Consider the following 14,192-nt stretch of genomic DNA (forward strand, 5'->3'; position numbering starts at 1 on the left):
AATGTGTACAGTGCTCTTAGTGCTACAAGTGAATACATAGTGCATGTGTACAGTGCTCTTAGTGGCTACAAGTCAGGTCAGTACAGATTATAAACAATGGGAATGCTAGTGTGTCTTTAAAAAAACGCTGTTTTCGAAAACTCAAAGAATTCTTGCAAGTTCCAGATAGTCAACTTGGAGGATTCACCTCAAACAGACAAGATCAGATGCACCCCTCCCTCAGTTACCAGGCCCTAAGCAGCTCAAGCCTCCCCGCTTCCTCTGGTCTTGATACCCTCCTTCCTCAAATACCACGACCTAAAGAAAAAAACAATTTTCCCCCCTACACTTAACCTTGTCCTCTGCTCTGCCGACATCTCTCCAGGTTCAAGAAGCATCAGAGAGTTCCACAGAGCCCGCATATTTTCCTGGATGATAACACTGATGCAAAAGGCTCTTCAGTTAAATCTTCAATTTTTCAAGTTCAAACTTAACAGGATAAAAATATAAAATCCTAGCCTTATAAAAGTTACCAATTTAAACTGCTAAAGATAATTAAGACATACAGGTTAATGCATTCCCAAAGTGAAATCTAAACTCAGGTATGCTTGATGGATACATAGTCTTCAAACTCTTCAGAGATAGGTTGGATATGGCATTTAAAACATTTAATGAAAAGGTTTCCCAGAGAAGACAGAAATGCCCCTCTTCTAGCAGGAACCTAAGGTCTCCAAAGAACAGAGATGGGCAGAGACGCCACCTGAATTATGGTAGCCCTAAACAGTTGGCAACACTGCCCCGTGCCTCGCCTGCTGTCCAGGCTCTGCCCAAGCTGCGGCCCTGTGGGCTGACTGCGCTACTCTGCTTGTAAGGCCTGGTCATGGTAAGGCCAGTCCCCGGAGTTTCTCCACAGGAACACCACAGACCTGAGTCTGGTAGTCCACGGCCAAGGCTGCTCTGTGTGGCAGCAGACGATTAAATGCTGTCCCATACGACAGTCAAATACATATAACCACTGACTGCCCTCAGTGAAGCCACTGAGACCACGGGAGCCTAGGGCAACTGTCTGGGGAGTGGGTCTCTATCACTTTCATTGACAGATAAGCAATTGGGGTTATACCTCTGCTATAACTTACCCTTTCCAGATCTCTAATAATATTGGCTGTTGCTTTAACAGCAACAAGCACCCCAGCTCTCCCCAAGACTTCAGCTGCCTTCTCATTTCTTTGGCCCTTGCAGTCCTGGCCAACATTCCAGCTTTCCTGAGTTCCCAACAAGGATGCCCCAGTGTCAGGAAGCAGTCATGAAAAAGATCACACTGTCCCTTACCATAATCTATTATCAGCAAAAGGGCTGGGATGTTAGGTCTCAAACCCAGGCCGATTTACTGTATCCAAGTGGACCTGGCACCAGGTTCGCCTAGCATCCCTCAGTCCCTTCCTATTAAGGGGTATGGCTGGCGCATCCCACTCTCTACACTAAACTTCTGCAGACCAGAAGCCAGGCTGCCCTCGACCCAGCTTCTGCACGTAGTCCAGTCATTTTGGTTGCCTGGGTCTTTTCTGTCTACCCTTTACTCTCCTGGTTCTCCCCTCCCCGCGTTCCTCACATGGCCCAACTCAGGGTCATGCTCACTCTGGGCTCTCCGAGATGTCCCTGACTCTGGCTATGGTCTCTCTTTTATTTACAGTAACCCTTCTCCTGCACCACACCATGGAGCTAATGCCCTGAGCAGTCAGCATCACTGCTTAAGTGAAGAGTGGACCATGAGAAACAAGACCTACGGGAAGCAGAAAGCATGTGTCCTAAAGACAGCGAGTGGGGTGGGCAGGTTCTACAGGAACGCATCAGTGTGCTGCTGAGTCCTAGGACAAAATACCAGGCGTGTCCCCTACCGGATACTTCAGAAGGATCTCCAGGGGCTTTCCGTTATTACAGACCTTCAGCTGTGGGTAGATCTGCCGGATCATGTTCATAGACAGGGCGTTGAGGACCTTGGGTCTGTTCAGTGTTATGACTCCTGCACAGCCCCTCCTCTCCAGCAGCACTTCCGGGGCTTCTGTGTGGACGGACATCCTCTGAGTGAACGAAGAACACCGTCAGGAAGTTTTATCAATGCCCACAACAAAACACACACCACATGCACACCTTTCAAATGATAACCACAGAAGTGGTGACCAGGGACACCTAGCATCCCCAGCCTACACAGACGGAGCAATCCCAAAGCAAGCCATGCACACCTCCCGGATGTTCAGTTCTGCATGTCTACGTGGACTGGATCAACTCATCTAAAACACGGCCTCTTCCTAGAGCCCCTCGGACTAGGAAGTACCCCAAAACCTTGTAGCTTGTTACCACATTTCAAATTCTACACCAGGCGCTTAGAAAACGTGGACAGCACATGACTCTCATTATAGTAGCTGTGAGCAACTTGGAAAAGGCAGCATCTGGGCAGGGCTGTGGTGTCCACGAGGCAAATGGAGGTGAGAACTCCAGGTACAACGATGGCCCGGACCAGCCATAAACAATGAACATCTGGACATGCCACGATGCTAGCCCTCAGTGCAACTGCGTGTTCTGCGTTGGAAAGACGCCGTGCAAGTATCGGCAGGGTCTCCTGCAAGGACTACTATGTCACTACCTGTGTGACTGCAGCCCCGACACGGCTGTCTTCTGTCCAAAGGCTGTCAGTCAGAATCAGAGTAGACTAGCACACTGCTTCTCTAGGCGCAGTCAGCACCTCGTTTAGAAAGGGCAGTGCCACTAAAAGTGGCGGGGTACGATAAGAAACATGGAAATAGAGTCATGCAAAGAGAATGAGAAAGAAATAAGAAGAAAAGGCCGTGATTCCTCCTAGGTAAGATGCAGGGGTGAACTTAGTCGGAGACAGTGATATCTGGGAGAGTCCAGAGTGGACGTGACCAGACTGAACTGGGCCGTGTGGGGAGACAGGGACGGGAAGGGAGAGGAGAACCAGGTACAAGAACCAGGAGACCAGAGGTTCAAAAGGGGCTGGAAACCAAAATGCCTGGATTGTACAGGGAAGAGCCTCTGGGGGAAGGGCAGCTCAGGCCCTGGCCTGGAGAGTCTGGGATAGAGGCAGGGAATGCCACCACACCCTGTAACAGGGAGGACTCAGGGGTGCTGGGAGAAACCCGTGTAAAATTATGTTACATATTTAATTCTCATGAAAATTCATTACCACATAATAACCAAAAAAATGATATGTACTTAGAAGAGTTTTAAGACAACCTATTGAGGGGCTGGAGAGATGGCTCAGTGGTTAAGAACACTGGCTGTTCTTCCAGAGGTCCTGAGTTCAAATTCCAGCAACCATAGGGTGGCTCACAAACACCTGTAATGAGATCTGGCGCCCTCTTCTGGCCTGCAGGCAGAACAACACTTTGGAAAAAAAAGAAAGCTTATTGAATGAAGCTGGGTGGTGGTGGCGCACACCTTTAATCCTAGCACTGCAGAGGTAGGTAGATCTCTGAGTCCTACGCCAGTCTGGTCTGCAAAGCAAGTTCTAGGACAGCCAGGGCTATGCTGTCCAGAGCCAAGGAAAACAACCAGACACTTTTCTACAGGTTCTTAGCATCCACGTTCAGATCAGACTGCATCCAGAAGAGCTTTTACCACAAGCTAACAACAAAAGCTCTTACTGCAGAGGCTCTAGAACTGCACCTGAGGGCTCCAGGCTCCCTTCTTAGGCTGCAGTGAGGATTAGTTGAGCTAGTACATGTATGACGTACTTAGCGCAGCTCCTGCACATGGATCTATAGCAGGTGCTCATTCCTACTAAGGCATTCATCAGATTCTACAGGAGATACAATAAAAATCCTGAATAAAAAGGATTTTTCTGTAATCTGATAAACAACAAATGTTTAGCTTCACAAGGTACAATTAGCATAACTGCTAAGGCATTAACATTTATTATTAGCAATAACTGCTAAAATATAAAGTTATTATTTATACATTATATACCGTATCAGTGTTCTCTAAGATTTTTAAATTTTATTCTATGTGTATGGGTGCTTTGACAGCATGTATGTCTATGTCCCAAATGCTCACAGTGCCTACAGATGCCAGAAGAGGGCATAAGATCTCCTGGAACTGGAGTTACATACTGTTGATAGCCACCGTGGAACTGAGCCCCAGTCCTCTGCAAGAATAGTCAGTATCTTAACCACTGCCGAGCTATTTCTCCAGCCCGCACGCTAAGTCTTAAAATGTAATACCTTTTTAACATTTTTGAATCACTGTATGGTAAAGACTATCCTCATTTTATACACACACACACACATATATATAAAAGAAAGCAACAATAAACTAAGATTAAGTTGCAGACAGTCAGATTTAACCATACTCATTAAAACAGCCTTAAAACACAGAGTGTTCAGGAGGTGGCACATCTCATCACGGGAGCTTGACGGCAGTGGTTAGGAAGCCAAGGAAACCGGCCATCCCAGGCCTGCCTACTTCCCTAACAGAGACACTTTTAAGTTCTATCATAAACAGCAAAGCACAGTACAAACTTACCAGATGCTGCAGAACAACCCTGGCTCTTCTGAGGGAGCTGAACCTGAAAGAGACGCAGACTGCAATGAGTCCAGCAACACAGGCAACTGTGTCTTGATGCACAAACACCGGAAGGCCTTAACTGTGTTGGGACAGAACCTTGAAAACAGACTGAACAGCCATGAAATGACGCCCATCTCAAAGGACTTCGGCAGCACCCTCTTCCCAGGTGTACGGTGAACTTTCATATGTGTGTATATACATATATACAGATATATGATGTATATATCATATATAGCCACCTACTTACAGGACACCAAAGAAACCGAAGTAGCTCCACTAACGTGGAACCTGGGGAACCCTGATTTTACTGGGGTTACTTACAGAGCACGTACGAGGAGGGGTGCGGGTGAATGTAGAGCAGCCGCACCACTAGACTGTCCTGTCCCAACATGGATGTTAGCTCGCTCATAGCTACGTAGATGGAGTCCCTGCTTCCGTTAACCGTCCATGATCTGTACCCTCTGCCTTCCAAGACCACAAGGGCATGCGCAAACAGGACAGTTACACACAGAAGGCGGGGAGGTACAAGAAGGAAATCTGGAATTTCAGTGAGGGTCTACTAAGTCTCCCCAAACTCTAAGGAAAACTAACCGCGTCAACAAGTCTGAGCTCAGCTTGTGTGTGTGTGTGGTGTGTTGTGTGTGTGTATATGCAGTATGCATGTGTGTATGTGTGTATATGTGGTATATGTGTGTACACACGTGTGTGTTGTGTGTATATGCAGTGTGCATGTGTGTTGTGTATGTATATGTGGTGTATGTGTGTTGTGTGTATATGCGGTGTGCACATGTGTGTGGTGTGTGTGTATATATGTGGTGTATGTGTGGTGTGTGTGTCTGTGTGGCGTCTGTGTGTATGTGCGTGCATGTGTCTTTTGTAAGCAGTCCTAGCTGTGATGAAGATGGCTGTTATGCTTGAGAATGGCTCTCTACAACACCGTATGATCGAGCAATCCTACTCTTTGAGTTTGACTAAATGAGCCAGAAGCTTACATCTACAAGAAAACCTACAAACCTGAATGTGTATTTTATATTAGCTGCATCTACAGATGCAAAATTCAGGCATAACCAAGATATCCTTAAGTAAATCCATACAGGAATGGAAGCCATAAAAAGAAATGAGCTACCAACTCTAAGCATCCCACACACAGAAGGATGGAACTGAAATAATGTGTGCTCCTAAGAAGTAAATCTGAGAAAATACCGCGAGCTTTCAAGTGTAGGACATTTTGGGAATGGCAGTTCTGAAACACACAGAACAATAAACAGCTGTCAGAGATTTGGGGGGGGGGGGAGAGAAATGGAGAGTGGAGACACGTTCAATCTAATCTGAAAACACTGCACACGCCATCAGATTAAACCAATCTGTAAACACTGCACACGCCATGAGATTAAACCAATCTGTAAACACTGCACACGTCATCAGATTAAACCAATCTGTAAACACTGCACACGTCATCAGATCAAACTAATCTGTAAACACTGCACACGCCTTTAGATTAAAAATTTTGAACGAAACTTCAGTTTAACTTTTGGAAAATCTCAAAACATTCCACAAACAAAAATCTGTAAAATTTTAAATTACATTTTGTTAATTGTGTAAAGAATGTGGAATCTGTCACTATTTTAATTTGGTAAGGATGAAACACAATACGCAAGTCTGAGAGAGCCCTGGGAGAGGCCTACGTTGCTCTGGCCTCCTAAACAAGCAATCAGGATAGACAGACCTGTATCCTGCAGCAGTTTAGGGAGACAAGGGTTACCTAGCTCACAGGTCACACGTCATCCTGAGGTCACCAGAGCAGGGACTGGAGCAGAGGGCACAGAAGAACATTCATTCTCAGCTGGCTGCTCCTGGCTTGCTCAGTTTGCTTTCTTCTACACCCCAGAACTACATGCCAGGGGTGACGCTGCTCACACAGACTGGCGCTCATACACAAGCAAGAAAATGCTCCACAGGCTTGGCTACAGGCCAATCTAACTGAGGCGTCTCCTCAGCTGACTGTGGGTTCGACGATGGTGGTACATGCATATGATATGGTTCCTAGGAAGAGGAGGCAGGAGACCACTGAGCATCTCTTGCTCTTGGGAAACTCACAAGGTGGTGACCGAACATCAGAAAAGGGCATCGCTAGAATACCCTGGGATGGGTGCTTCTCCTCGAAGACATCAAACTTAAGATACAGAGAAAAACCAAAGCAGGAATCGGCAGGCACAGCCTTAACAAGGCCCAGGCCATCTGCAGATGTGCACACTGTCTGGTGGAACTAAGAGCTGCCAGGGGTTAATGCTTTTCAGTGACAGACAGCACGCAAAACGAATAACCGAGACAAAAAAGGAAATAAAGAAAATCTAGGACCATCACTGCTACCACTTACGAATATGTGAAACCGTTGTATATGAATAACTGAAATCCAAGTGACTTTCTAGAAGTTATATTATCTTTCTTTTAAATTATGCTCAAATTGACAATACAACCAAAGAAAGAAATCACGTATTTTGTTTGAATAAGACACGATTTACATTTCTGACCTAGCATATTTTAAATTTGCTTCACTACAGCGAAGCCTTCTGCTCCCAGCCCAGTGTCCCGCCACGTGTCTGTACATCAGAGTCTTCTGAAGACCCCTGTGGATCACTATCCTAAAACTCTGGCGGCAACTGCCCAGTTCAGTACTGACTAGAGGTGAGGCACAGGCGTGGGTACTTTGTTCGACAAAATGACCACTACAAAGTGCAAGCAAGTTGTCCTTCAAATAAAACACTATAAAAAATAGCCAGAAGTGACAGTGACAGGTAATTCAGGAGGATTTTCCAGAAAGGGTTTTCATGCAGGCTTTGTGCCCATGCTGAGGCCAGAGGTCAAGGCTGAGTGTCAACTGCTTCAAGGCCTGATTTCAAGTTCAAGTTTATCTTTTTAGGACTCCCTCTCACTGAACCTGCTAGACCAGACTTTCCAGCAAGCCCAGGGCTCCTGCCTCCGCCTCCCAGCACTGGCATTTGAGTGTGGCATGCTTGCACAAGTACTTCACCCAACTAATCTGTCCCCCAACCCCTCACACAGTCTCTTAAATCTGTAACACCCGATTTAACACTCAAACAGCCGATTTCTAAGAAACAATTTAAAAAGTCTACTTGACTCAATTTTGTCTTTTCAGTATCGAAAGGCTCACAAGAGACAAACACGCATACTCAGAACCGTTGGCTTATTTCCCAGCACGTCGAACTGGGGAGAGAAGAATTCTTTCGGTCAAACCACAGAGGCTCTGAAGTCCTTAATAAGGCCAGCGCCCAGTCAAGGCTGCAGAGGGTGCCGCCAGTCTGGCAGATCTAAGTAATGGTTTAAGTACTGCCTGAGCAGAAGAGGACATGAGAAACGCAGGCTTAACTTCAAGTCCCCGTTTAATCTATGAAACAGTTCTGCCAGAATCAAGAAGCTGACCCACAGTGACCACACCCACAGGCAAAGCACCACGTAAGGCACCTGCAGTCACAAAGACCCCGTACCAGTGGCAAGGAGAGTAAAGAAGAGTTAAGTGTAACTAACTTCTCCACCATTTCTATACATTCACATTGTTTCCATTTAGGGCCAACTAACCTATGACTTAAAATCCGATACTGGGGCTGGAGATGTAGTCTGTGATACAGCATTTAGTTCAATCACTAGTACTACAAAAATATAAAACATGGTACTTGAGAATTCAGTATCCAATTTATCCCAAGCCTTTTTTTCTTTGGGGGGGGGGGTGTTCAACACAGGGTTCTCTGAGTAATAGTACTAGCTGGCCTCGAATTTACAGCTATTCTCCTGCCTCTGTCTCAGGAGTGCTGGAATGAAAGGTGTGTACCACCACCTGGCATCTTAGCTTTCTTTTTTTAATGGCTCCAAGACTGCCATCTGGTGGATAGGAGGGGTACACACATCTCTCTAGCAACGCAGCCCTGGTTCAGTTACCACCAACACTATGTAATCCTTGCAGAGAATGTGAAATGCTGGAAACCTGGCTCAAAGGGCAAAGTATTTGCTTCATCAAAGACCACAGAAGAAACTGAAGGACACAGAAATCTCCCTGGTGATTACAAGACATCCGAAGGTGGAAAAACAACTATGGTAGCCGTAACCCACGTCTTTAGGCCCAGCACCGGGGAGGCAAAGCAGCTGGATCTCTGTGAGTTCCAGGCAAGCCTGGTGACAGCGAGTTACAGAGAGTTACAGACCAGCGGTGGATACACAGTGAGACACTGTCTTAAAACAAATACATGAACAAACAAGCAAACAATAATGGAACACCATCATCTTAGGATGATACAAGCTTCAGAAACATTGTTGCAATCATCCAGTCAAGCAAATACAAGCTTACGAAATCACACAACTCTACAAGGAACTGCTCAAGCAAGAAAATGTGATTAAAAAAAGAAAAAAGGCTCAGAGACTCAGATTGCACTGGCAGCTGCCAGGGTTAAGTAGAGCCGAAAAGTCAAGCGAGTTACTCGGGTGATTAACTCAGGGGTGAAGCGACAGAAAACAGGGACATGGTGCACTGAGCAGACGTCTGGAAAAGGGGATGGCTGCAAGCAAGAACAGGAAGGGAAATACTGGTCCTGAGACACTTAAAGGGTACTAACTGCTTTACAGGATGAAATACGAATTTGGTTTTTAGGTTGCGTTTGCTGTGACGGAAAGTAGAAACTTTCAACAACAAATGAAGAAACGACCCTGAAGCCTACAAGAAAAGCCAGGACTGAAGACACATGGGGGGGGGGGGGTCCCAGAGCAACCACAGAGGCTCTAGAACCTCCACCTGTCTGCAAGAAATAAATACAAACACTGCAGCGCACAGGTTAGTCTGCAAGTGTGTTTTGTTATTCTGTTCCTGGTTAGTCAACAGCTATTTTAAAAATCACAAACATTTTTTTTAAATGTTCATTCACCTTTTCCAGAAAATAAAACACAATTTTTAAAAGGCAGCCTGCTCATGGGAATAGCAGGCCTACACTCTATTAACCCTATCAGTGCCAGAGGTGAGAAGCTGCCTGTGAACCCGAGAGCCTTCTCCCTCGCCCAATAGCGCCCTGCTGGTCCTATTGCTGTCATCGGTGACCGTCACTGAGTGCTTATGCTTGGTCTCTGACTGGGTTTGTATCTCCTGGCACAGAGAACAAAAGGATAATAGGCCTCAAAGACTGCACACCTTGGTCCATCTAGCATTGAAGAAAGGAGGGGCCAGCAAACAGGAGCCAAACGAAGCAGTTAAGCAGAGGACAGCAGCGGTCTCCTGACGGTTACCCTCCTCTAGTTGAAGGTGGCTTTACACTATCCCACTTTTTTCTTGAAAACACTTAGCAAGGTCAGTAAATAAATACACTTTGTCTTAAGTATTTACTTAAGGGCTGGTAAGAATACCTGGTCCACGCTGCCCACCGGATAACCAGTGCCCAGAACAATGACTCCGAGCAGCCACAAAAGACTATTTTCGTCAGAAAGTAAACTGAGATCCAAATCCTGGAGATCCAAGCTAGTAAAGTTTTCTTTTATTTAATCCCACGTCCAGGAAGGTACTCCTGAGAGCTTCGAAGCAGACAAAAGGCAGGCTCTGGAGTAAAATCCAATAGTCTACATCTAGCCGTCACACAAAGAACTTTCTCTAGCTGGAAGTCATAAGCCCACCAAGTTTCCGCAAAAGGAACAAGTGCTAAACCCAGGGTGTTGTATAAACTGGAGTCTGCAAGAAGAAATAAGGTTGGTGGGAAAATAGAGAACTCCGCCCTACCAAAGAGATGCCTGGATGTTACAGTCCTTCTTACAGCTGCGTCCTTCACAAAAGCAAAAACAAACAACAAATGGAACTAGGGAGCCAGCAACAGCTCAGATAAAGGAAAATGTGGCGCTGTGGCACGCGGACACAAGAGAATTGTACAGCAGGACAGAGAACCCACTCCATGACACTTGCAGGACCTGGAAGTCACTGTGTCTTAGGGTTTCTACTGCCGTGATGAAGCGCCATGACCGAAAGCAACTTGGGGAACGGCAGGTTTATTCTGCTTACACTTCCGTATGCCTGTTCATCACTGAAGGATGTCCGGGTAGGCACTCAAACTGGGCAGGAATCTAATGGCAAGCAAGAGCTGATGCAGGGGCATGGAGGAGTGCTGGTGCCATCTACGCTTGTTCCTCATGGCTCATTCAGCCTGCTTTTTAGTCACACCCAGGGCCACGAGACCAAGGCCACCAGACCAGGGCCACCAGACCAGGGCCACCAGACCAGGGCCACCGGACCAGGAAGGGCACCACCCACATGGGCTGGACCCTGCCCCATACATCACTAATTAAGAAAATGCCCTCCAGGATTACCGACTGCCCCATCTTACGGAGGCATTTTCTTAACTGAGGCTCTGCCCTCTTCTGTGGTGATGACAGCTAGTGTCAACTGACATAAAAACTAGCCAGCACATTGTGTCAGGCAAAGTGTCCTGGACTCAGCAAATACTGCATGTTTTTTTTTAATAAAAAAAATTGTATTTACTTAGAAGCATTCAGAATGTCAACAAAACAGCTGCAATCTTTTTTGCAATTACAGAGTGGTATTCAGTTAACAGAACAACAATTATCTTCATATAAGCTGCATCAGAGACAACTGAAGATGAAAAAAAAAACAAAAAACAAAACAAAACAAAAAAACTACCGTCCCCATATATAACTAATTTGTGCTGTGCACCAACAAGAACCTGCTTTAAATTTCCATGCCAATTTACAACCCCCAGACTGTACCAGGCAAGGTTAGTGGCTATTGAAAATACCACTCATATATGTATATATATAGGCGGCCAGGGGAGGAGGGCAGGGAGAGGAGCAACCAAAACAGGGTTCCGAACGGTCCCATGAATGTCGTACTCATCACTTAGCCTGCTGATGCACACACACAAACAAAAAACTAGCGACAAAGACCCTTCGGAAATCTAGTGCACACACAATTGCATACATGCGCAGTGCAATCGAGGCATGCAGCCTAGGGCTCAGAGTGAATCGGGTTATACAATATGTTGGAGACTTGTCTTCAAAGAAGTGATGTGGGGGCAAAGAACACCGCCCAAGAGCCAAATTGGCCCGCGCAGTGGAAAAGCGGTGGCAGGAACAGCCAATAGACCGCAGGAGCAAAGTGAGGCCGAAGTCCAATGGCATCAGCCAATCACATCAACAGAGCCACACAAGCCCTTTTCCTTCCAGACAGACAGGCTCTCAGAGCCCCGCACCTAGTCAGTTGAGCGAGCGCAGGCATGCATGCGTGCGTGAGTGCGTGCGTGCGTGGCAGGCAAGCTCACCTAGGTAATGACAGAATCTTTCAACTTGAAGTTAACTTTGTTAATACACTTGTCTTTGCAACATGGTTCCCAAGCAATTTAGAATTTGCTGTCATCAAGAAAGCACCAACAACGAATACAGGCTCAGGTGTTAGTATTTATCACACAAGACAGAAAAAAAAAGAGAAGCAAGGCAACTCTTTGGTGTGTAAGAGATAACTTGAGAATCGCATCACTGGATACATTTTTAGGCGCTTTCCCTGAAACAGCACTAGTTTTAAGATTTATTTTTAATTACATGTATATTTGTGTGTGCCCATGTGATAAAAGGTGTCCCATGAGAAGAGACTGTCAGATTCCTTGGCGCTGGCGTTACAGGTAGTTAGGAGCCACACAGGGGACAGAACCCCAATCCTCTGAGCCTGTCCGTCAAGGGCAGGGCAGGCTCTTAAACCGCTGAATTGTCTCTCTAGTGGAACCGGTAACTATTCATTTAGACCAAAGAAACATTCCCATCTCCCTGCAGGAACGTGACAAAACATGAGGCATGAGGGACTTGCAGCGGAACAAAGGTGAGTTCCACTGTCCAGGCGCTCCTATACCGCACAGATAGCTAACAGTAAACATCTCGGCCACCCGCCCCCCAAAATGACTTCTGCGAAGGAGTTCACGGGGACAGTTAAAGCTTTTGGGTATGGTACCGGGGGCAAAGCATTGCACGCGGCAGAACTCCTAGGATGAGTGCTACCACAGTTCTGCATAGTGCATAGCTGGGGTTGCAGTGAGAGGCACCTTTACAAAGTTAGTATTTGGCCGAGCAGTGGTGGTGCACGCCTTTAATCGGCGGGGGGGGGGGGGGGGGGGGGGGGGGGGAGCAGAGGCAGGCAATCTCTGTGAGTTCGATTCCAGCCTGGTCTACAGAGCGAGTTCCAGGGCAGGCCTCCAAGCTACAGAGAAACCCTCTCCCGGAAAGCAAAACAAAACGAAAAGTTGATGTTTGGACGCGTGCTCCTGCCAAACGCATTATAGGGCGACGACGCTCTTCTGCTGATTCCCAACACCCGCGCTGCCGCTGCAGCTGGCTGCACAGCTGCTAATCAACCTCCTCTATCTATCGGAATCCCAGGCGCTCAACAGTCACACGTGTGTGACACAGAGTAAATTAGGTGGCACGTCCCCAAACTGCACCCGGCTCCAAGAAAGAAAATAAGTAGGAGTCAAGGGGGGGGGGGGGGGAGTCGTGCGAGGTCACGGCTGACGGAAAATGAAGGTGTTTTTGCAAAGAAGGCGCTAGAAAGAGCAAAGTCGGGGGGGCACCTGCGGCGGCGGACGGCGCGGGCCGGCGGGAAGGGAGCCCGGTCGGCGAGGCCTGCCGTGGACACCGGCAAGGCGAGCCGCCCCTCAGCCGGGGCTCGCTCGCTGACTCACCTCGACAGGAGCCGCCACACATCCTGCTGCCCCATGGCCTAAAAACGCAGAGCCGAAGCAGACGGCGGCGGCGACAGCGGACTGCACGGCGGACCCGCCCACAGCCGACCTGAACCCACGAGAGCCGCGGGCACCGACGACGAGTCCTCCGGACGGGCCAGAGCGGCTCACGGCTCGCGTTTCCGCCGCGCTACGCTGATGGGCGGGGCAAAACAGGAGCGGAAGGAAATGAGGGCGAGCGAAGGGCGGGGCCGGGGCGGGGCCCCGGGCGCGGATGGGGCGGGGTCTGGCTAGGGGGCGGGGACTAGAGTGGAAGGGGGTGCAGGGGAGGAGCCAAAGCGAAGGCGGAGAGAGCTGAGCTACTCAGTAGCCGGAGCACGGAGAAAAGCACGCGTTGGAGTCTGAAAGGGTAAACGACTTGGCTCCCGAGAGGCCGTCTTGGGAAATGCCCAGTCCGTCACCCAAGTTTGGCCAAGCAGCAGAGATTGATCTGAAGGAGTTTTTGTGGGATTTTAATAATTTGAAAATGAAAAGGTAAATTCAAACCGGATCTGATGGTGCCCTCCTGTGATCCCAGCACTCCGAAAGCTGAGTTAGGGGAACGGTCGCCAGTTGCAAGCCACCCTGGACTATGTAGCCAGACCCTAGTTCAGAAAAAAAAAAAAAAAAAAAAAGTAACTTTAGTGTTCTTTGAGAATCAAACGGATGAAGTGCATTTGATGTCAAGGAGAGAGCTTGGTGTCCTTTTAGAGCTCTCTCTGTGTTGCTGAACTTGCTTTCAAACATATTTCTCATTATCTTCGGAAAAGTTCTATACCTCGCTCTTCCCCTGGCGGACGAAAATATCCGATTAAGAGACTGTGCTCACCAACTAAACTAGAAATCGCTTTTATCAGAGAAAGCATA

The 14,192-nt window shown here is 47.5% G+C and overlaps 1 protein-coding gene across 1 annotated transcript in view; it reads right to left on the reverse strand.

Moving 5' to 3' along the window:
- LOC121442173 (3-hydroxyisobutyryl-CoA hydrolase, mitochondrial-like) overlaps positions 1-13,434 on the reverse strand; it is a 47,606-nt gene extending 34,172 nt beyond the window's left edge. Inside the window, exons 1-3 of the mRNA XM_041643602.1 lie at positions 13,287-13,434; positions 4,519-4,561; positions 1,920-2,057 (exon numbers count right to left, since the gene is read on the reverse strand). Of these exons, the coding sequence (XP_041499536.1) occupies positions 1,920-2,057; positions 4,519-4,561; positions 13,287-13,321 (216 nt within the window). The 5' untranslated portion in view covers positions 13,322-13,434. The remainder of the gene's footprint in view (positions 1-1,919; positions 2,058-4,518; positions 4,562-13,286) is intronic.
- Between the last annotated feature and the right edge of the window lie 758 nt (positions 13,435-14,192).

Source organism: Microtus oregoni, unplaced genomic scaffold (genome assembly GCF_018167655.1).
Source record: "Microtus oregoni isolate MIOR12 unplaced genomic scaffold, Mior012 000087F_ref0000451, whole genome shotgun sequence".
NCBI classification, from domain to species: domain Eukaryota; kingdom Metazoa; phylum Chordata; class Mammalia; order Rodentia; family Cricetidae; genus Microtus; species Microtus oregoni.